General features: G+C 36.6%; 1 protein-coding gene across 4 annotated transcripts in view; it reads left to right on the top strand.

Moving 5' to 3' along the window:
- Nucleotides 1-19,675, top strand: part of Cep128 (centrosomal protein 128) — a 410,851-nt gene that overhangs the window by 23,308 nt on the left and 367,868 nt on the right. For all 4 annotated transcript variants that reach the window (XM_046440733.2, XM_046440735.2, XM_058577821.1 and 1 more), the window contains exons 4-5: nt 8,088-8,243; nt 10,127-10,213. In XM_046440733.2, the coding sequence (XP_046296689.1) occupies nt 8,103-8,243; nt 10,127-10,213 (228 nt within the window). In that variant the 5' untranslated portion in view covers nt 8,088-8,102. The remainder of the gene's footprint in view (nt 1-8,087; nt 8,244-10,126; nt 10,214-19,675) is intronic.

Consider the following 19,675-nt stretch of genomic DNA (forward strand, 5'->3'; position numbering starts at 1 on the left):
TATACAAAGAAGTTGTATTCCATTGATTCTGATTAGATTTTGAAAAACCTAAACTCATAGCAAGAGTTCTTGCTTGTTTTTTTTAATATAATTTTATTTAATATCTTTAAAATCATATTGCTTTCATTAAATATTCTAGAATCTATACATATGTAGCATATTTTCCCTATCTTCTCTTTAGGTATATGTCATGTACTTCCAAGATACATTCAGAATAAAGATCTAAAAAGTCCAGAATATTCTGTCATTAAAGAAAAGTTTTATCATACTGTACTTAATAAGCCACAAAAAAATGACCATATAGATATTAGGAAGATTGTAACAATTAATGTTAAAATAAAAATTGAGTTAACTTTCCACTAAGCAGAAAATGAAATTATTGGAATGTTCAATAAAATTTCACTTTTGATCAATTGAGTTTTCTCCACTGCTTCTTTGTTTTAAATGTATTTATTTTCTCCAACTTCTATTATAAGGTTTTCTGAGATTTGAGATTTTCTTGAATGAAATAATTTTCTTATGCATTAAGTAGATAATAGAAGTAAAGAGAAAAGACATGTTTAAAGAATTTTTCTATTGATGAAATTTTTCTGTGACTGTTTCACTTTCTCTTTTGGTGGAGATGTTGAAGATGCTATCTTCTTTTTTTTTTTTTTAATTTTTTATTGTTGGCTGTTCAAAACATTACATAGTTCTTGATATATCATATTTCACAATTTGATTCAAGTGGGTTATGAGCTCCCATTTTTACCCCATATACAGATTGCAGAATCACATCAGTTACACTTCCATTGATTTACATATTGCCATACTAGTGTCTGTTGTATTCTGCTGCCTTTCCTATCCTCTACTATCCCCCCTCCCCTCCCCTCCCCTCCCCTCCCCTCCCCTCTTCTCTCTCTGCCCCCTCTACTGACATTCGTTTGTCCCCCTTATATTATTTTTCCCCTTCCCCTCACTTCCTCTTGTATGTACTTTTGTATAACTCTGAGGGTCTCCTTCCATTTCCATGCATTTTCCCTTCTCTCTCCCTTTCCCTCCCACCTCTCATCCCTGTTTAATGTTAATCTTCTTCTCATGCTCTTCGACCCTACTCTGTTCTTAGTTACTCTCCTTATATCAAAGAAGACATTTGGCATTTGTTTTTTAGGGATTGGCTAGCTTCACTTAGCATAATCTGCTCTAATGCCATCCATTTCCCTGTAAATTCTATGATTTTGTCATTTTTTAATGCAGAGTAATACTCCATTGTGTATAAATGCCACATTTTTTTTATCCATTCATCCATTGAAGGGCATCTAGGTTGGTTCCACAGTCTAGCTATTGTGAATTGTGCTGCTATGAACATCGATGTAGCAGTGTCCCTGTAGCATGCTCTTTTTAGGTCTTTAGGGAATAGACCGAGAAGGGGAATAGCTGGGTCAAATGGTGGCTCCATTCCCAGCTTTCCAAGAAATCTCCATACTGCTTTCCAAATTGGCTGCACCAATTTGCAGTCCCACCAGCAATGTACAAGTGTACCCTTTTCCCCACATCCTCGCCAGCACTTGTTGTTGTTTGACTTCATAATGGCTGCCAATCTAACTGGAGTGAGATGGTATCTTAGGGTGGTTTTGATTTGCATTTCTCTGACTGCTAGAGATGGTGAGCATTTTTTCATGTACTTGTTGATTGATTGTATGTCCTCCTCTGAGAAGTGTCTGTTCAGGTCCTTGGCCCATTTGTTGATTGGGTTGTTTGTTCTCTTATTGTCTAATTTTTTGAGTTCTTTGTATACTCTGGATTTTAGGGCTCTATCTGAAGTGTGAGGAGTAAAGATTTGTTCCCAGGATGTAGGCTCTCTATTTACCTCTCTTATTGTATCTTTTGCTGAGAAAAAACTTTTTAGTTTGAGTAAGTCCCATTTGTTGATTCTAGTTATTAACTTTTGTGCTATGGGTGTCCTATTGAGGAATTTGGAGCCCGACCCCACCGACTGTAGATCGTAGCCAACTTTTTCTTCTATCAGACGGCGCGTCTCTGATTTGATATCAAGCTCCTTGATCCATTTTGAATTAACTTTTGTGCATGGCGAGAGAAAGGGATTCAGTTTCATTTTGTTGCATATGGATTTCCAGTTTTCCCAGCACCATTTGTTGAAGATGCTATCCTTCCTCCATTGCATGCTTTTAGCCCCTTTATCAAATATAAGGTAGTTGTAGTTTTGTGGATTGGTTTCTGTGTCCTCTATTCTGTACCATTGGTCCACCCGCCTGTTTTGGTACCAGTACCATGCTGTTTTTGTTACTATTGCTCTGTAGTATAGTTTGAAGTCTGGTATCGCTATACCGCCTGATTCACACTTCCTGCTTAGCATTGTTTTTGCTATTCTGGGTCTTTTATTTTTCCATATGAATTTCATGATTGCTTTCTCTATTTCTACAAGAAATGCCGTTGGGATTTTGATTGGCATTGCATTAAACCTATAGAGAACTTTTGGTAATATCGCCATTTTGATGATGTTAGTTCTGCCTATCCATGAACAGGGTATATTTTTCCATCTTCTAAGATCTTCTTCTATTTCTCTCTTTAGGGTTCTGTAGTTTTCATTGTATAAGTCTTTCACCTCTTTTGTTAGGTTGATTCCCAAGTATTTTATTTTTTTTGAAGATATTGTGAATGGAGTGGTTGTCCTCATTTCCTTTTCACAGGATTTGTCGCTGATATACAGGAATGCCTTTGATTTATGCGTGTTGATTTTATATCCTGCCACTTTGCTGAATTCATTTATTAGCTCTAATAGTTTCTTTGTAGACCCTTTTGGGTCTGCTAGGTATAGAATCATGTCATCTGCAAATAGTGATAATTTAAGTTCTTCTTTTCCTATTTTGATGCCTTTAATTTCTTTCGTCTAATTGCTCTGGCCAGTGTTTCGAGAACTATGTTGAACAGAAGTGGTGAGAGAGGGCATCCCTGTCTTGTTCCAGATTTTAGAGGGAATGCCTTCAATTTTTCTCCATTCAGAATGATGCTAGCCTGAGGCTTAGCATAGATTGCTTTTACAATATTGAGGTATGTTCCTGTTATCCCTAGTTTTTCTAGAGTTTTGAACATAAAGGGATGCTGTACTTTGTCGAATGCTTTTTCCGCATCTATCGAGATGATCATATGGTTCTTATTTTTAAGTCTATTGATGTGGTGAATAACATTTATTGATTTCCGTATATTGAACCAGCCTTGCATCCCAGGGATGAATCCTACTTGATCATGGTGCACAATTTTTTTGATATGTTTTTGTATCCGAGTGGCCAGAATTTTATTGAGGATTTTTGCATCTAGGTTCATTAGAGATATTGGTCTGTAGTTTTCTTTCTTTGAAGTGTCTTTGTCTGGTTTAGGTATCAGGGTGATGTTGGCCTCGTAGAATGAATTTGGAAGTTCTCCCTCTTTTTCTATTTCCCGAAGTAGCTTGAAAAGTATTGGTATTAGTTCCTCTTTAAAGGTTTTGTAAAACTCTGCTGTATACCCATCCGGTCCTGGGCTTTTCTTAGTTGGTAGTCTTTTGATGGTTTCTTCTATTTCCTCAATTGATATTGGTCTGTTTAGGTTGTCTATATCCTCCTGACTCAATCTGGGCAGATCATATGACTTAAGAAATTTATCGATGCCTTCACTATCTTCTAATTTATTGGAGTATAAGGACTCAAAATAGTTTTTGATTATCTTCTGTATTTCTGAAGTGTCTGTTGTGATATTGCCTCTTTCATCCCGTATGTTAGTAATTTGAGTTCTCTCTCTTCTTCTCTTCACTAGCATGGCTAAGGGTCTGTCGATTTTGTTTATTTTTTCAAAGAACCAACTTTTAGTTTTATCAATTTTTTCAATTGTTTCTTTTGTTTCGATTTCATTAATTTCAGCTCTGATTTTCATTATTTCTTGCCTTCTACTTCTTTTGCTGTTGTTTTGCTCTTCTTTTTCTAGGATTTTGAGATGAAGTATGAGATCATTTATTTGTTGGTTTTTTCTTTTTTTAAGGAATGAACTCCAAGCAATGAATTTTCCTCTTAGAACTGCTTTCAATGTGTCCCATAGATTCCGATATGTTGTGTCTGTATTTTCATTAATCTCTAAGAATTTTTTAATTTCTTCCTTGATGTCTTCTATAACCCATTGATCATTCAGTAACCTATTGTTCATTCTCCAAGTGATGTATTCTTTTTCCTTCCTTCTTTTATCGTTGATTTTCAGTTCCATTCCATTATGATCAGATAGGATGCATGGTATTATCTCTACTCCTTTATATTGTCTAAGAGTTTCCCTGTGACATAATATATGATCTATTTTTGAGAAGGATCCATGTGCTGCTGAGAAAAAAGTGTAACTGCTTGATGTTGGGTGGTATATTCTATATATGTCAATTAAGTCTAGGTTATTAATTGTGTTATTGAGTTCTATAGTTTCCTTATTCAACTTTTGTTTGGAAGGTCTGTCCAGTGGTGATAGAGGTGTGTTGAAGTCTCCCATGATTATTGTATGGTGGTCTATTAGACTCTTGAACTTGAGAAGAGTTTGTTTGATGAACATAGCTGCACCATTGTTTGGGGCATATATATTTATGATTGTTATGTCTTGTTGGTGTATGGTTCCCTTGAGCAGTAAGTAGTGTCCCTCTTTATCCCTTTTGATTAACTTTGGCTTGAAATCTATTTTATTTGATATGAGTATGGATACTCCTGCTTGTTTCCGAAGTCCGTATGAGTGATATGATTTTTCCCAACCTTTCACCTTCAGCCTATGTATGTCTTTTCCTATCAAATGCCTCTCCTGTAGGCAGCATATTGTTGGGTCTTGTTTTGTGATCCATTCTACTAGCCTGTGTCTCTTGATTGGTGAGTTTAAGCCATTAACATTTAGGGTTATTATTGAGATATGGGTTGTTCTTCCAGCCATATTTGTTTATTTCTGTTACTAAACATGGTTTGTTTTCCTCTTTGATTATTTTTCCCCCTTTAGTGTCCTACCTCCCACTGTTGGTTTTCATTGTTATTTTCCATTTCCTCTTCCTGTAATGTTTTGGCGAGGATGTTTTGAAGAGATGGTTTTCTAGCTGCAAATTCTTTAAACTTTTGTTTATCGTGGAAGGTTTGAATTTCATCTTCCATCCTGAAGCTTAATTTCGCTGGAAACGCAATTCTTGGTTGGAACCCATTTTCTTTCAGTGTTTGAAATATGTTATTCCAGGATCTTCTAGCTTTCAGAGTCTGTGTTGAAAGATCAGCTGTTATCCTGATTGGCTTACCCCTAAATGTGATCTGCTTCCTTTCTCTTGTAGCTTTTAAAATTCTCTCCTTATTCTGTATGTTGGGCATCTTCATTATTATGTGTCTAGGTGTGGGTCTCTTATGATTTTGCACATTCGGCGTCCTGTAGGCTTCTAGGATTTGGGGTTCTGTCTCATTCTTCAAGTCTGGGAAGTTTTCTCGTATTATTTCATTGAATAGATTGCTCATTCCTTTGGTTTGAAACTCTGTCCCTTCCTGTATCCCAATGACTCTTAAATTTGGTCTCTTGATGTTATCCCATATTTCTTGGATGTTCTGCTCATGGTTTCTTAACAGTCTTGCTGAGCTGTCTATGTTCTTTTCAAGTTGAAATACTTTATCTTCATTGTTTGATGTTCTGTCTTCTAAGTGTTCTACTCTGCTGGTAGTATTCTCAATTGAGTTTTTAAGTTGGCTTATTGCTTCCTGCATTTCTAGGATTTCTGTTTGTTTGTTTTTTATAACCTCTATTTCCCTGTATAGTTGATCTTTTGCTTCTTGGATTTGTTTATGTAATTCATTGTTGAAGTGATCTTTCATTGTCTGATTTTGCTGTCTGATGTCTTCCTTGAGACTCCAGATCATCTGAAGCATGTATATCCTGAATTCTTTATCTGACATTCCATCTGCTGCAGCTATTACCTCTTCTAACGTTGAGTTGACCTGCAATGCTTGTGGTCCTTTCTTTCCTTGTCTCTTCATACTGTTCGCGTTCCTTTCTACTTGGTGAAACTGTTGTGCTATTGAATTTTCCCCCTATATATTTATATTGGTCTTGTATGGTTGCAAAGTCTCCCTCACAGGCGCGGGCGGCGGCTCTGCCCCTCCTCCAATTGGGGCAATGTGACTACCACGCCGGCAGGCCGCTGGGCCTGCTCTGCCGGTCGGTAGCAGGTCCGCCGACCTTGCAGGCGCGGGCGGCGGCTCTGTCCCTCTGCGGGCCGCTAGGCTTGTTGTGTCGGTGGTCGCAGTTCTGTCTACTTTGCAGGCGCAGGCAGCGGCACTGCCCCTCTGCAGGCCTCTGGGGCTGTACTGCCAGTGGGTCGCAGGTCCGCCTACCTTGCAGGTGCGGGGGGGGGGCAGCTCTACCCTTCCTCAGGCCACTGGGCCTGTTCTGTCTCTCGGTTGCAGGTCTGGCCTGTTCTGATGGTGGTCACAGTTCCTTCCGTCTACCTTGCAGGCGCGGGGGGGAGGGGGTGGCTCTGCCTCTCAGCAGGCCGCTGCTCCTCTTCTGCCGGTGGGTCGCAGGCCCGCCTACCTTGCAGGAGTGATTGGAAGCTCTGTCCCGCCGCTGGCCACTGGGCCTTTTCTGTCGGTGGTCACAGTTCCACCTACCTGGCAGGCGCGGGGGGTGGGGGGCGGCTGTGCCCCTCATCAGGCCGCTGGGCCTGTTCTGTGGGTGGTCACAGTTCCCTGTACCTTGTCGGTGCAGGGGGAGGGGGCGGCTCTGCCTCTCAGCAGGCCGCTGCTCCTCTGCCGGTGGGTCGCAGGCCCGCCTACCTTGCAGGAGTGATTGGAAGCTCTGTCCCACCGCGGGCCACTGGGCCTTTTCTGTCGGTGGTCACCGTTCCACCTACCTGGCAGGCGCGGGGGGTGGGGGGCGGCTCTGCCCCTCAGCAGGCCGCTGGGCCTGCTCTGTGCGTGGTCACAGTTCTCTCTACCTTGCCGGTGCAGGGGGAGGGGGCGGCTCTGCCCCTCAGCAGGCCGCTGGGCCTGCTCTGTGCGTGGTCACAGATCCCTCTACTTTGCCGGCGCAGGGGGAGAGGGCGGCTCAGCCTCTCAGCAGGCCGCTGCTCCTCTTCTGCCGGAGGGTCGCAGGCCCGCCTACCTTGCAGGAGTGATTGGAAGCTCTGTCCCGCCGTGGGCCACTCGGCCTTTTCTGTCGGTGGTCACCGTTCCACCTACCTGGCAGGCGCGGGGGTGGGGGGCGGCTCTGCCCCTCAGCAGGCCTCTGGGCCTGCTCTGTGCGTGGTCACAGTTCCCTGTACCTTGTCGGTGCAGGGGGAGGGGGCGGCTCTGCCTCTCAGCAGGCCGCTGCTCCTCTTCTGCCGGTGGGTCGCAGGCCCGCCTACCTTGCAGGAGTGATTGGAAGCTCTGTCCCACCGCGGGCCACTGGGCCTTTTCTGTTGGTGGTCACCGTTCCACCTACCTGGCAGGCGCGGGGGGTGGGGGGTGGCTCTGCCCCTCAGCAGGCCTCTGGGCCTGCTCTGTGCGTGGTCACAGTTCCCTCTACTTGCCTGTGCAGGGGGAGGGGGCGGCTCTGCCGCTATCTTCTTATGTATTCATTATTATAAAATTTGTATCTCTTTTACGTCATTTATGCTATATTTCAAATTAAGGTGTACAATTTTTGTTGTACACTGAATGGGATTCTTTTATTGTAGGACAGGCTATGCATCTTGTAGTATTTTTATGTTTAAAGAGACATGTTCACATAGTAAGCTATAAACAGAAGTCTAATATTAAGACAATTGCAGGTCCTAGTTTCAGAGAATAGCTCTGTATTTCATAAAATTTGGAATCACTGCACATATCTAAGGAATTATTATTCAGAGTGGTAAACATTACTAAAATCCCATTCAGTCATTGTTCTCTTAAAGCACCGTAAATAGGAGGGACAATTATGTGGGGAAGTGACTTGTATTTTCAAACTATTTGTGTAGAAATTATAATATGTCAGAGGGCTAATGTAATAAAGACCTAAAAATATTAAAAAGTGAATCATTACATTAATCTCATATTTTCCTGTGTTTTACTGTTTGACCTTGACTTGGATTTGTTTTTTAGCATTTGTGTACATCAATGGCAGAATCATCCAGTGATTCCGAATGCTTCCGCTTTCATGACCGATTGAGTCAATGGGCTACCAGATCAACTCATAGGGAAACTCGAAGTAATCCTACAGTCACCGAGAAGGTCAACACTATAACAAGTACTTTACAGGTTAGTTTAATAGTGGTTGTATTTCATAGATTTTAAATAGTTTGAGCTGAGAAATAGTTTTAGTGTATTGATTTTCTTACTACTGTAACAAATTACCACAAAGCTGAAGACTTAAAAAAAACTAAACTTGTTTTCTTAACAGTTCTGTAGGTCAGAAGTCTGAAAAAATTTGTTCCCTTGTCTTTTCCAGCCGCCCACACTTCTTGTTTGTGGCTCCCTTTATCTTCAAAGCCAACAAGGATATTAAGGTTAAGCCCTTCTGACCACCTGTCCTGCCTCTCTTTTTTTTTTTTTTTGTTTAGTCTTTGGGGATAAACCCAAGGTTTTGAGCATGATATACAGGTGCTCTACCACTGAGTTATATCCCCTGCACCCACTTTTCCTTTTAAGGATGCTTGTGACTTCTTTTTTGTCCAATTAATAATGCTCTATATCTCAAGGTCTTTAGTCACATCTGTAAAATCTTTTTTGCCAAGTATGGTAAGGATCATATTCATAGGTTCTGGGGTATAGGACTTAGAAATTGATGAGTTCCATTATTATACATGATAGGTTGTTAAGAACGTTCTGAAATGAAGCAATATTTCTATATAAAATATTGTGGGAGTGAAACCAGAAGAAATTATCATAGTAGATTTTTTTTTTTTTTTTGGGTACCAGAGATTGAACCCAGGGGTGCTTAACTACTGAGCCACATCCCCAGCCCTCTTTATTTTTTATTTTGAGACAGAGTCTTGCTAAGTTGTTTAGGGCTTGCTAAATTGTTGAGGCCGGTTTCATAATTGTGATTCTCCTGCCTCAGCCTCCTGAGCCACTGGGATTACAGGCATGTGCTACCATGCCCAGCCTTGTAGTTGATCTTCTTGTGCACATGTGCCTTTAGAGAGGTTTTGCTGAAGTCGGCTTTATGGATGAGTAGTGCACATAGAGATACCATTTTGATCTAGAGGCTTACTTAAGACAGTGTTTGAAAGTTTGACTTAGGCAGTGAGTTTTCTTTCCATATAAAGAACTTGGGAAAAAGGTGAGGGAAGGGTAGCACAGTCATGCTAGAAAAAAGAAAACTCAGAAATAGATTTTTTTTTTTTTTTTCCTATTCATGAATCTCTTACTTTTGCCTTAGCCTGGATAAGCATGGATTTTGACTTTGTTTTGGGTTAGTATGTGATTTCTCTGGAAAAGCTACAATTTGATTTAAAATAAGAAGGCCTATTCTTTTTAAACTTATTTAAACTGACACAATAATGGAAGTTTAGGGCATGAATCCTTGTACTTTCCCATCACAAAGACACATTAGGTAAGAAGGTATTTTTGAAAGAGATGCCTCCACTAATGTTGTAGGGAAAATCTAACATATTTAGATGGAAACTGTTTTTCTTATGATTAGAACTAAATTTATTGTTAATAGCTAAAGGTGAAAGAATACTTATTTTTTCTTTTCTCCTAATCAAGTTCTGAGGTGAAGTAATAATTTTAAAGAACATTAATCCTAATGATTTGCATCTCTTATACACAGTCTATTAGATTTGGTTTTTCACAATTATTTTTCTATGAAAAGGAGGTGAATTAGAGGTACACAAATTTGATAATTAGGGTTCTTTTCAATTTGTGGTTTGTTGTCAACTTATGGACTCTTGGATAAGGCTTTAAATTATATGCTTTAGATTTTACACACATGAATTGAAGATGGGTTTGAGTTTTTTTTCCTCCATGGTGTAAATTAAGGTTTATTTGATATTTATGAAGTATATTGATAGCTGACTTAATTGTGAAATAAATTATACCCTTTACAAACTATTGGCTTAGGTGTTTAACATACTACTCAGATCAATTAGGAAAAACAGTGTTTGGAACAATTAATAGGGTCTGTTTTCTTTATCAAGGACACCAGTCGGAATCTTCGACAAGTGGACCAGATGCTTGGGCAATATCGAGAATTTAGTAATGGACAGGCGGGTGCTATCGAACAGGTGAGAACGTTCACATATGTTTTCATTATTGCTTACCTAGCTTTTTGGGAGTAGTTTTTGGAGATTGGGGATGTAAGCTTAAGGAGATAACCAATGTGAATAGCTCTAATTTTTAAGCTGCTTTGCTATTTTATAGTTTAAATTTAGGTTATCTTATCGGATTGCCAGATAGCTTGTATAGATTAGATTCTATTGAATTTGAAAGCTTTATGTCAGAGGTGGGAGAATTTAGGACATGAGTAAACAGAATGTTCTAAACTTGGGTCACAAATATTATTCATGGAAAGATACAAATTTTAAGGGTGGCTAATTTTAAGGTAACACATGTTCATTGTTTAAAAAAATAAAAGTTTCTTCTAGTCTCACTCCAAAAAGGTAACAATTTTGGTAGTTTCTTGTATATCTTTCAGAGCATTTTCTATGCATGTTACAAGCATGCATATGATGGCTTTAGACAATAGAACAGTATAAAATATAATGCTATGCAGCTTTTTCATTAAGTTATGCTGTCACTATTCCTATAATTTTATGTAGTTCTACCTCCTTCATTTTCACAGTTATGTAATATTCCAAAGTATGGATGTATCCAGTAAACAATGTAGCAGGAACCATTATTTCACACATGTTTTTGTGTAATCCTGTAGGATACCTGGAGATAGAATTGATAGGTTAAAGAGTATGTACATTTGAAAGTTTGCTGGATATTTCCAAAGTGCCCTTTCAAAGATGCACCAGTTTGTACTCACTTTACATGGGGTTGTAAGAAGGACAAATGATCCAGAATTTTGGAATTGGGTGAATAAATATTTAATATTAATTAACATTCATTCTTCTAATTATGTTTTTTCTTCTTTTGGAATTTGTTCCCTCATCTTCTGTATACTCTTGCAAAACTAATTAAATGTATTCCTTCATGTTTCTAATGAGTATGTACTGTAATAAGATTAATATATTATAATGATTATTTTTTATGTATCTTTGCTGTACTGAATTGTTATAACTGTCAAGTTATAATTGACTTGTTATCCTCTTCAAAAGTATAGTCATACTCATTTGCTTGTAATTAGAAACTAATTGCCCGTACAAAAGGAAACATATTTCTCTGGTAAAGGTTTCTACTACTTTCATTTAGAAAATAAACTTAGGCTTGCCTATCATGCCTAAGTCCCTGGCTTCAATACCCACTACTATGAAAGCACAAAAACAAAAAGGAAAATAAACTTGGGCATTTTTTGCTCTTAGAGAATTCTTATGCTTTAAGATGTAGTTGAAGCTGTATAATTTATATATTTAGGTAGCTCATGAATTGATTTAAGTTAATTAATAATCTCTGCCTTTTTATTTATTTGTGAAAAATTGAAAACATTTATTGTTAACTAGTAACAGAACAATCCTACTTTGTCAAGTTGAATGTTAGTTTTACTCATAATAGAAAATTTCTTTTGAATTGTGCAATTGGGAAATAAAATTATGTATTAGAGAAATTTCTGTACAGACAAGCATTTAAAGCACAAAATGTGTTCTCCTGTGGCTTTAAGTCTCTGGTGGGGCTAGAGTTGACTAATGCTGAACTTTCTGGGGAGTGGTTTTATTCATGGGAAGTAATCTCAGCAGGTATTTATTTCCATCTGAGTTGTAAGTACATTGACTGCAAAGCTACTCATAGAAAAAAATAAGACTCAGGAGAGCCAGAGTCTTTGTTTTTGCTTCAGGCTGTTTCTTAGTCTAGTCTTGTTTTTCCTCAGTTTCTTCAAATTCTTGTTCTGTTAAAACAGTTGATTGTCAATGATTTTTCCTCCAGCATATCCAAGTACTATGCTTTATATTATATTCATTCAGTGTAGCAATGATTTTTATCTTGCTACTCAGAAGTTACTTTCAGGGAAGGGGAAACACCTGCCATAACCTATGGGGAGACATAACTGAGAAAGAATATTTCTTACAAGTGATTCTGATGGGCCTTTCACTGAAAATTGCTTTCACAATGTTATAATATTTATTGTTATGAAATATATCATGCCTAAAAATGGTTACATGTAATGTGCCAACTATCATGTGATTTATGTGAGTCTTAATAGTCTTCAAGTCTTTCAAATACCTACTGTAATTGACCGTCTTTCTTCTTTCTTTCTCAATGTGTGTTCTGCAATCAAACAAATCCTCTTGCTGTGGAACATGCTTTTTTTAAAAAAAAAAAAATCCTGTGATAGGTTAAACTTAGCTAATACTCAGTCATTAAAAACAAAAACAAAAACAAAACAACAACAAAAAAACTCACCATGCTAAATGTTCATTGCCTCCTTGGAATTAGTATTTCTCTTATAAAATATAAAAATATGTCCTAAAAAATGAAATCAACTCTCTTGCTCTGGGGAAGATAGGAACTTTTATTAACTTAGATTTTGTAAATGATTTTATTGCTAAACCTCAGGAAAGAGAGAGAGTGATATATATTTGCTTAAATATTAATTTTCTTAGGGTTTAACTTTGTGAGCATAATTTATCAAAGTATGAGGGAAAGAGTTTAGAAATATAAATATTTTGTGCAATGTTTTTCTCCTGAGATTATTTCCCATCAAGGTCACTGTAAAAATTATTCCTTTTGGTCTTGTAAAGTCTAATTGCCGTGATCATGTTAGGTCAATTTTTGGACTACTTTTCCTTAAAATATTTGTGTCTTCACTATTGTTTCCTTGAATCTTTAAAACCACCAACCATAAGTTTAATTCATTACTTACAATATGTGAAGGCTCTTCTCTGAGGGGTTGAACAGTGCTAGAATACCTAACTTTTCATAGTCTCTTTGGGAATTTCTCCCAAATAGTGAAAGTAAGTGTCTTTTGAGAACAATGTACTAGTCTCTCAATAGTGTATCCCTTACACTCTATGTATGTTAGCTATTAGTTCTGTTAGCAAGGCTATAAGAGATCTTATTAATATTCTCATTTTCAAGATAAGAAAACTGGATCACTGAATAGTCACTAACTTGCCCGTGGTCTCTTAAGTGTAGCAAAGGTAGGAGTTTGTTTCAGAACCCAGCATCAGTATTCATTTACTTCATCAGTCATAGTTACTCAAATCTTCATGATTCATATTTATAAAAGTTGGGGCTTTAGATTTAAAGTTTGAAGGGTTGTATCATTGTACATTGAGAAACTAGATATTGGAAATTACATCATTATAAAGCAGAAGGCCTTTGTCTCACAGATCATTATTATTATAGCTGGTACAATGTCTAGAATGAAAGTTAGATGGAAGAAGTATAGATAAAGAATTGGGAATAAGTCAGGTGGTGAGGTAAGATTGGTACTGAGGTGTTGCTACAGGTGGCGTGTCTAGTTGCAATTTTAAGCAATTCGGTGGAGTCTGTGAGTTATCTATACCAGCACTGACTTTACCCCCTTCTTCCTAGGAAACAAGTATTGATTTTTCACTAACCTTTCTTGTAGCTGTTCTAGTCAACAAATCATAGTTAGTTGGATAGTGTGACTTTGGGTCTTTTGGCATCAAGAACGTTTTGAATTTGTTGGAGGTTTGAGAACATTTGGACCAAAGAAGATACGTGAAGGTTTTATTTTAAAACTTACTATGAAGATTTGGAATGAATTATGCTTCTTAGTGTTAGACTACTGCTAGAACTATGCAATTGATTTGCTTAGTGCTTGGAATACTTCTAGTACTGCATGTTCCTGTTCTTGAGAGAGCAGGGTAAATCCTTGTGGTAATGCTATAAAAATGGAATGCGCTGAAGAAAGAATATTCAACATAAAAAGTTAATATCTTGTGCAGTAGAAATTTGTGCTGAAGTTGATGAGGTTAAAGTAGTTAATTCTGGGTGTAAAAGAAAAATACAGTTCTCTTGATTTAAAGCAGCAAATTAAGTTCATTTTTAAGGTACAGATTGACTAAAAAAAATATCAAATTAGAGTTTAGGGACTTTTAATAGGTGATTTTTTTCCTAATTAAGTACTCTGATTAAAATTTCACTTTGGAGTAGGAGAATGTCACCATCTGGTATGCGAACTTTGTAAGAATATTGAATATTAAGTAATAAAGTCCAGATTTTTCCTCTTATTTAATGGGCTTCATTTGTCAGATGCACTTATTGACATAGATACTAGCCATTTATCCTACTGCAAAGTTATCTGCTGCTGCTTTAGGTGAGCTTCACTAATTCACTAATTGTCTAAAGATAATAACTGTTCATAATTTTTCAATAACTTTAATATTAACTAATAAGAGTATGGCTAAGAAATTTTAACCAAAGAAATTCTTTTAAAAACCATCCTTTTGTAAACATATTTCAGATTTTTAGAATTAGGTTCTTAAGTTCACTTGTTTAAAATTTCATTCCCAAGTCTCTCATGAATCTACTGGACAAGAGAGTAATTTTTCCAAAATTTTGCCTTGAGGCTAGTGGAGGGGACGGGACAAAAACAAACATGTAGTCTTTGGAGTCAGAATTTAAATTGAATCCTGATCTTTCCTCTAGAAACTTACCTCAGTGATTCTGGGCAAGTTACTAATAAACCTTTCTGAGACTGAGTTTCTTCATTCAAAAAGTGAATATAACCATATATACTTCATTATAACTAACATTTACATAAGAGCTCATACTGTTTTGGCTACTTGCTAAGCATTTATCTTCGAATTTCTTTAATTTGTCTGATGATCTCTACTATCAGGCATTTGCTAGTTTTTAACTTGAGATCCCTGGTACTTTATACTTACTTAATACATGTTATTTTCCTTTCCTTGAACTCACTGGGCATGACTTCAGTTTATGTGTGTATCCCTATAGCTGTGACTAACACATGTTGCAACATGTAAAAGGTGATTATTTGACTTCAAACTATATGCTAAATTAGCATACCCAATAATGCTTCCCGCATTTATGTTTGTGAGTACAGTATGTTATTTATCCTCCTAAAGTACAATATATTGGTACTATGGGCTCCTTCCACTTTCCATGAGTGATCACTTATTGACATTTAAATATTTTATGTAAATTAATAAAAATTTCTTTAAAAATTATATTTAGAGTAAGTGACATGTAGGGCTTTGAATATACAGGATTTCATTGTAAAATAAAGTACTTAAAATAGTGTATCATTTGAAAGGGAGTTTGTAAGTTTGAGGAAAGATGTTATCAGTCTATATTTCTTACAACAATTGGAACTCTAGTGATCTTTTGGTAAATAAAATATAAGATAGCAGCAGTCTTTAATAAATGTATTTTAGCATGGTGGGACCAGAAGATAGGCAAACAATACATTGCACTTATTTGGTTTTATAAAAATTTTTACTTATCTCCTTTTTAAAAAAAAAAAAAAAAAAACTTTACCAGTAAAAGGTAACTATTATAAAGAATGAAAATAGTGTTGGTAAAATTAACTAGTTACTACAACCAATATATTTTGTAGTCTGTTACCTGGTCGATCTTGATGTTCTGAAGAAATAGGCAGTGAGGGAAAGCCAAGTATAAAATATTTAATAATAAAAGTATCTAGTGATAACATTATTATTCTTGACAAATTCTTAAGATGACCTCTCCTCCCCTCCAATTTTGCCTTGGATTTTGCCATTTACCCCTAACAATTAAAAATGTTATACTTACATTTCTTTATGTCAACATTTTAGATCTAAACTTAAAATATAAATTGCCTCATGGTCACCAGTGCTATGTACATTGTGAATGTTTGCAGAATACTGCCTCTGTATTGACAGATGAATATAAAACTGAACAGACAAACTATTTAGGTTTTCCAGTTCATGCTTGACTATGCAGTTAAGTGAATGCAGTTATTTATACATGACCAAATTTTCATGCCCTTCTGTATAGTCTTTAAGTTGTATTAAGTTGTATTTTCTTACTATGAAAATAAAGGATAATATGTGGTAACAATTTTTGAAGAAACTAAGTAGAATCATTGAATGGTTCAAGCCTACTTTTTAAATTGTAGCATTTAGTTTTTACCAAAGTTGTTCTGTTTTTGAATTTATCTTTTTCATCTGTGTAGGAGCTAATTTGATGTTTATTTGGTAGTTAGTATACGGTATAATAGATGCTTTTTAGCATATTGCTGCTATGGTCTCTTTGTGAAAGTAGTTAATTATGGGCATTTTTAAAGAGTTTCCTAATGACTGTTCATTTTTTTCTCTTTCTTTCTTTCTTTACTTCCTTCCTTCCTTCCTCCTCTCCCTCCCCCTCCTCCTCCCCCTCCCCCTCCCCCTCCCTCTCCCTCTCCCTCCCTCCCTTCCTTCCTTCCTTTCACCCAGGGGTGCACTACAACTGAGCTACATTCCCAGCTGCTTAATTTTTTTTTTTATTTTGATACAAGTTCTTTTTTTTTTTTTTTTTAAGCTACTGAGTCTGGCCTTGAGCTTGAGATCCTCCTGTTTCAGCCTCCCAAGTTGCTGGGGTCACAGGCATGTGCCATCATGTGTGGCCTGATGACATTTTAATGTTGATTTTTTTTTTTCATTCTCCCCAGATAAGCCTAATTAGTCAAGGATGGTTTTGTTGAGAATGTAAATATGTGAGATACACTATTATTAATGAAATAGTTATGATATTGATGAAGGAAGTTTATTTATGTGGTTCTTTGCCATTTCCCATCTTGCCTTATTGAATCTAAATTTTACTGATTTTTTTTTATGCAATCTTGATATTTTTTCTAGGTACTTGTCAAATAGCTTGCTATTATATTCTCTGGAAAGAAAAAAAATTAATTTAAAAAACTAGATAGTTGTTAAATATACTAAAGTAAAGTTGGGGGATAAACAAAAACAAGAGTTTCAGTCCCAGGTAAAACAGAATTAGTATACTCTTCCATTTCGGGGTACTGACTACAAACCTCTATTGAATGCTCAGAGCAACTACTTGAGGATTCTGGGAAGTACATACAGGCAGTCCTTGTTTGTATGGTTTTAATGTATATGAATGTCATTATTTATAGTTAAATAACACCAGTCTTCAAACAACACAATTCAAATTTCAGTTACCATGGTATATTAATTGTAAGCAACTACTTACAGATTTAGATGCTTTCTCTTTAGTCCAAAACTACTGTGTAAATATCAGATCACTTCTTTTGCAGTCTGTTGAGGATTGGTCGCTAACAACCAAATGTATGGTTTGTTACCTCCTTATCTTCCAATGATAAACCCAATTTTACAAAAATAGTCAAAATAGAAAATTGGCAGCAAAGATGAACGTGCAGCAGAGAAATGAGAAATAATAATGATGGAAAGTGAAATGTGAATCATATTATGGAGGAATTCTATGTGGAGTTCTGAAGAAAAGGCTGATAGTGGGAATATTAATTGCCTTGTTCAAGAATCCGTAGATACGCAGCGAGAGGAATTTAGTGAAATAATTTTTTTTGTAACTACAGATTTTTCTAAATGTCTTCTCCAGATAAAAGCATTCCATTTCTCCATTTTTTAATTTAAAATTTATTTATTTATTCTAATTTGTTATACATAACAACAGAATACATTTCAATCATAGTACACATATAGAGCACAATTTTTCATGTCTCTGATTGTTCACAAAGTAGTCACACCATTTGTGTTTTCATTCATGTACTTAGGGTAATGATGTCCATCTCATTCCACTGTTTTTCCTACCCCCATTCCCCCTCCCTTCCCCTCCCTCCCCTATGACCTATCTAAAGTTCCTCCATTCCTCCCATGCTTTCTCCCCCACTCCCCAGTTATGGACCAACGTCCACATATCAGAGAAAACATTTGGCCTTTTGGTTTTGAGGGTTGGCTTACTTCACTTAGCATAATATCCATACATTGTCTTATTTCACTCTCAAAATAAAGTATGTGAAAAAGTGATCATCTGGATGGAGTGTGAAAGATGTGGATAGAAAAAGCAGAAGTGGTTTAGCTGAGGAACACACTGCCAAGCTTTCCCTTTGGACCTTCTGAGTTATGATGTTTTTAATGCTCTCATCTCTTATTTGGAGTCCCCATTCTTGCCCAGAAGACCTCCTGTCATAGATTTAGTTTATAATGTAGTCAATCCTTCGAGTTTTATATGCCATCCCTCACAATTCATTAGGATTGGCTTATCTTTTTTTTTTTTTTGGTATTGAGGATTGAACCCAGGGTTGCTCTACCACTGAGCTTCACACCCAGCCTTTTTTTTTTTAAATATTTTTTTTTGTAGTTGTGGGTGAACAAAATAATTTTATTTGTGTATTTTTATGTGGTGCTAAAGATGGAACCCAGTGCCTTACACATGCTAGGCAAGTGCTCTGTCACTGAGCTACAGCTTCAGTCCTAAAAATTTGAGACACGGACTTCATAAGTTGACCAGACTGGCCTTGAATTTGCAGTTGTCCTGCCTCACCCTCCTGAGTAGCTGGATTCAGGTGTATACCATTGTGTCTGGCTTACATTTTGTTTTAAATTGGTTTTTATTTTTTTTTTTCCAAATAAGAGACATCATATGTTATGCTAAGTGAAGCTAGCCAATCCCTAAAAAACAAATGCCAAATGTCTTCTTTGATATAAGGAGAGTAACTAAGAACAGAGTAGGGATGAAGAGCATGAGAAGAAGATTAACATTAAACAGGGATGAGAGGTGGGAGGGAAAGGGAGAGAGAAGGGAAATTGCATGGAAATGGAAGGAGACCCTCAGAGTTATACAAAAGTACATACAAGAGGAAGTGAGGGGAAAGGGAAAAATAATACAAGGGGGACAAATGAATGTCAGTAGAGGGGGCAGAGAGAGAAGAGGGGAGGGGAGGGGAGGGGAGGGGGGATAGTAGAGGATAGGAAAGGCAGCAGAACACAACAGACACTAGTATGGCAATATTTAAATCAATGGATGTGTAACTGATGTGATTCTGCAATCTGTATATGGGGTAAAAATGGGAGCTCATAACCCACTTGAATCAAAGTGTGAAATATGATATATCAAGAACTATGTAATGTTTTGAACAGCCAACAATAAAAAATTAAAAAAAAAAGAGACATCATATGGGTTTCAGTGATTTCAATGAGAATTTAAAAAATAGATATTTTTAGTTATAATTTAAAAGGCTTTTAAAAATATTTTATTTATTTACTAATTTTTAACATAATGATAGATTCCCTAGTATCTTCTAGTGATGACCAATGAATCCCCACCCCAATATAATTATCAACTTACAATGGTATACATATTTTAAATGTTTTAATTCATTGCAGTTGATATGATACTCAAATTGCCTCATTTTTGGATAGAAGGGGCTACTCAACTTCTAAATGTTTTTAATATGTCTTGATGATTTGGATGAGCTGCCTTATTAACAAGTATTCCATTCAACTTCAGTGTCCAGGTTTTACTTGTATTCATATACTGGTATGTAGTAGTAACATTTCATTTGTTTTAGTATAATATCAAAAAGAACAGAGGTAAAAGAATAGATCTGTAAATGATGTTTTTATGTCAAGATGAAGTGG

The sequence above is a fragment of the Marmota monax genome, unplaced genomic scaffold (genome assembly GCF_021218885.2).
Source record: "Marmota monax isolate L192 unplaced genomic scaffold, Marmota_monax_Labrador192_F-V1.1 WCK01_AAM20220418_F8-fsc00017, whole genome shotgun sequence".
Classification (NCBI taxonomy): Eukaryota; Metazoa; Chordata; class Mammalia; order Rodentia; family Sciuridae; genus Marmota; species Marmota monax.